Source organism: Rhagoletis pomonella, unplaced genomic scaffold (assembly GCF_013731165.1).
Source record: "Rhagoletis pomonella isolate Grant_MI unplaced genomic scaffold, Rhpom_1.0 Rhpom_scaffold_00002, whole genome shotgun sequence".
Taxonomy (NCBI): Eukaryota; Metazoa; Arthropoda; class Insecta; order Diptera; family Tephritidae; genus Rhagoletis; species Rhagoletis pomonella.
The window spans coordinates 93,557,701-93,560,402 of record NW_023458556.1 but is presented as its reverse complement, the minus strand read 5'-3'; the positions used below and the strand labels follow the sequence as shown (position 1 = coordinate 93,560,402).

The 2,702-nt window shown below is 34.6% G+C and overlaps 1 protein-coding gene across 1 annotated transcript; it reads left to right on the top strand.

Moving 5' to 3' along the window:
• Positions 1-615: 615 nt before the first annotated feature.
• Positions 616-1,948, top strand: LOC118734195. The gene is made up of 3 exons (XM_036463918.1): positions 616-684; positions 1,229-1,726; positions 1,827-1,948. The coding sequence occupies exons 2-3, from the start codon at positions 1,262-1,264 to the stop codon at positions 1,887-1,889; spliced, it is 528 nt and encodes a 175-aa protein (XP_036319811.1). The 5' UTR covers positions 616-684; positions 1,229-1,261; the 3' UTR covers positions 1,890-1,948.
• Positions 1,949-2,702: the final 754 nt, after the last annotated feature.

Genomic DNA, 2,702 nt, shown 5'->3' with positions numbered 1-2,702 from the left:
TGACGGGCGTGACATTGAAATATGCTTTGCTTCAATATATAATAAAATATTTAGTACTTGTCCGAAAAATTTTAAAATTACGCTGTTACAATGCTAACGAATTTTTCTCTCCACTGACGGCTTAAACAATGCAAACAAGATAATAGACTACGAAAATCAGTCTTGTAAATTTTGAAAAAAATTAACCTCTCATATCTCATTGTATTTGATTTTGAGATAAATTTCGGAATTTTGGCTTTCAGTCTTGAAAGTTAGATTTATTTACTCTTACTTACTAGAAATAATACAGTCAAATTCTTAAGTTTATTTTCGTTTCTTTCGGTATCGATTACCGTGGAATGAGCCAAATGCATTAATTTTAAATAAAAATGAAAGTGAAGAAAAGAAGAACAACTTTTGATATCGATTTTAAATTGTAATAGTGCACAGTGGTCTTGAAACAATGATAGGTATGACTAAAATGCCAACCAAAACTGCTTGCATACCTGTTTTGGAAGGCACCCATACACCATTATGCAGTTGGAATTAAAATCATATCTGCTCCTATGCCTAAAATATTGTCAAATGAAAATTTGGAAAAAATTTAACTGCAATTGCTAGTATTTCTTGTTGAACAGAGTATTCTAAAGTTATCGTTTTGTATATTAGTGTAAAAAAAAACAGATAGTATTTTTCTCGATGATAATTGGGGTGTTCACAGTTCGTTCCAAATTGTGTCTGAAAATGTAGACGTCTACATTTTGAGACATCTTTAGCATCAAACTGTGAGCACCCCTTTCTAGCAGTCGTCGCAAAATCGTCTCAAAACTTTGCTGGTGTTGCCAGACATTTCTTCTTTGCGTGCTTTTTTATATGTCGCCTTTCGATTTTGTTTCTGAAAAATTGTTATTATTTAACTTAATTACCAATTCCTAATATTTGTTATTTCTTTGCATTGATTTGTTTCTTTTCATCAGAAATTGCGCTCAAATTAAATGCAAATACAGAAAACGTGCCCAATAAATAAAAAAAAATGCGATTAGTATTGCCATAATGCAACCCTGCTGCGAGGTTGCAAAATGTAGACGCGTAAAAAACATACCTTTGAGTGTGACAAAATGTAGACGGCGTCGTTTTCCAATTTTGTATGGGAAACAACAACACCACAGATTTTACGGTTAGAAAACGTCTTAAAATGTAGACGTCTACATTTTGAGACACTATTTGGAACGAACTGTGAACACCCCAAATATTTCTGGTGTAAGCTATTTGATTGCACATCATGTCTTCTATAAGTCATCCGCAACATAAGTGTAATCACGAAGAGAACAGATTTAAAGTGTGCGCGCCTTGTGGGAGAAAGATTAAATTCGGATCGTCAAAACCTTCAGAATTTAATATAACCGGAAAATTGGAGTGTCTTATTAAAAAATACGTTAGTGAAAATTTTAGATTGACCAATTCGAAGTTCCCATTAGGCATTTGTGGTACATGTCGTAGGGTTCTCTGTGACCGAGATAAGGATATACCAAATGCAACGCGGCCTCTTCCAAACATGTCTAACTATGAAGATTCGACAAAAGAAACAAGAACAACTTCATGCTCTTGTTATATCTGGCTCACTGCTCGGGCAACCAGCCATCCAAAAGTTATACAAGGGAGAGCACATACCTTAAATGTATTGAGTGAAAAAAACTCCACCAATGGGTTGACTGCTTTGTCAGTTGGGTCAGAATTAAAAAATCATGTAAGTAAACTCGCTAAAGCCTTCCGAAGCACAGAAATGTCGGAAACATTAAAAATTCACGTGCTTCTAAATCATTTGGAACATTGTCTGCATTTTTTAGGCAACGACAGCTTCGGAATGTGGTCGGAGCAAGCTGAAGAATCCATTCATGGCGTATTTTTAAGATTTTGGCTCAATTATAAAGTTAATTCGATTGACGACCCTAAATATATAATCAATTAAAAAAAAACTGTCGTTGAATTTTCATCAAAACACATATGAATTTATATAAAATAATATTTTATATTGACTTTGTAAATTTATAAAATTTATGCAATAAGAATTATTAAAATATGCAATTATGTAATATTATCTCTTGAAGAACTAAGTTAAAATATTTTATGCTTATATAAGAAAGTGTTATAATTATATTATCATAGACCTTCGCGATTATATAACTGGATTTGGAAAGTTCTAGATCAACATTTTATAATATTTTAAGCATAGGAGCAGATGGAATTTTATTTTCAACGAAATTTTGATCTATGATTATGTACAAAGACAGTTATGTAAGCCGTTTTGGTTGGCATTTTAGTCATAGCTATGGTTGCTTCAAGACCACTGTGAGTGTTTATAATTATAAACAATTTATTAATCTGTTGTTGTTGTAGCGATGACAACAACCCAGCCCAGATCGGTTAATATCTCAGTCGTTGTCGTCAAGCTCAACTAACGGAAGCCCCAAGAAGCGTACAGTCTCAATGGGGTCGGTCCAAAGGGACAAAGGCGTTAGTGTTGTCATGTTTTCCGAGCATACGAAGAGATGTTTCGAGTCGCGGGGTGTCTCTCCGCATGCCGGACACTCATTTGGCACATCTTCAACTAATCTGCTCAGGTATGAGTTTAACCTGCTGTAGTAGCCAGAGCGAAGTTGGGCCATTGTGGTTATAGTCTGCCAAGGCAGACGAAGCTCCGTCTCGTCGATGTCAGGTGGATC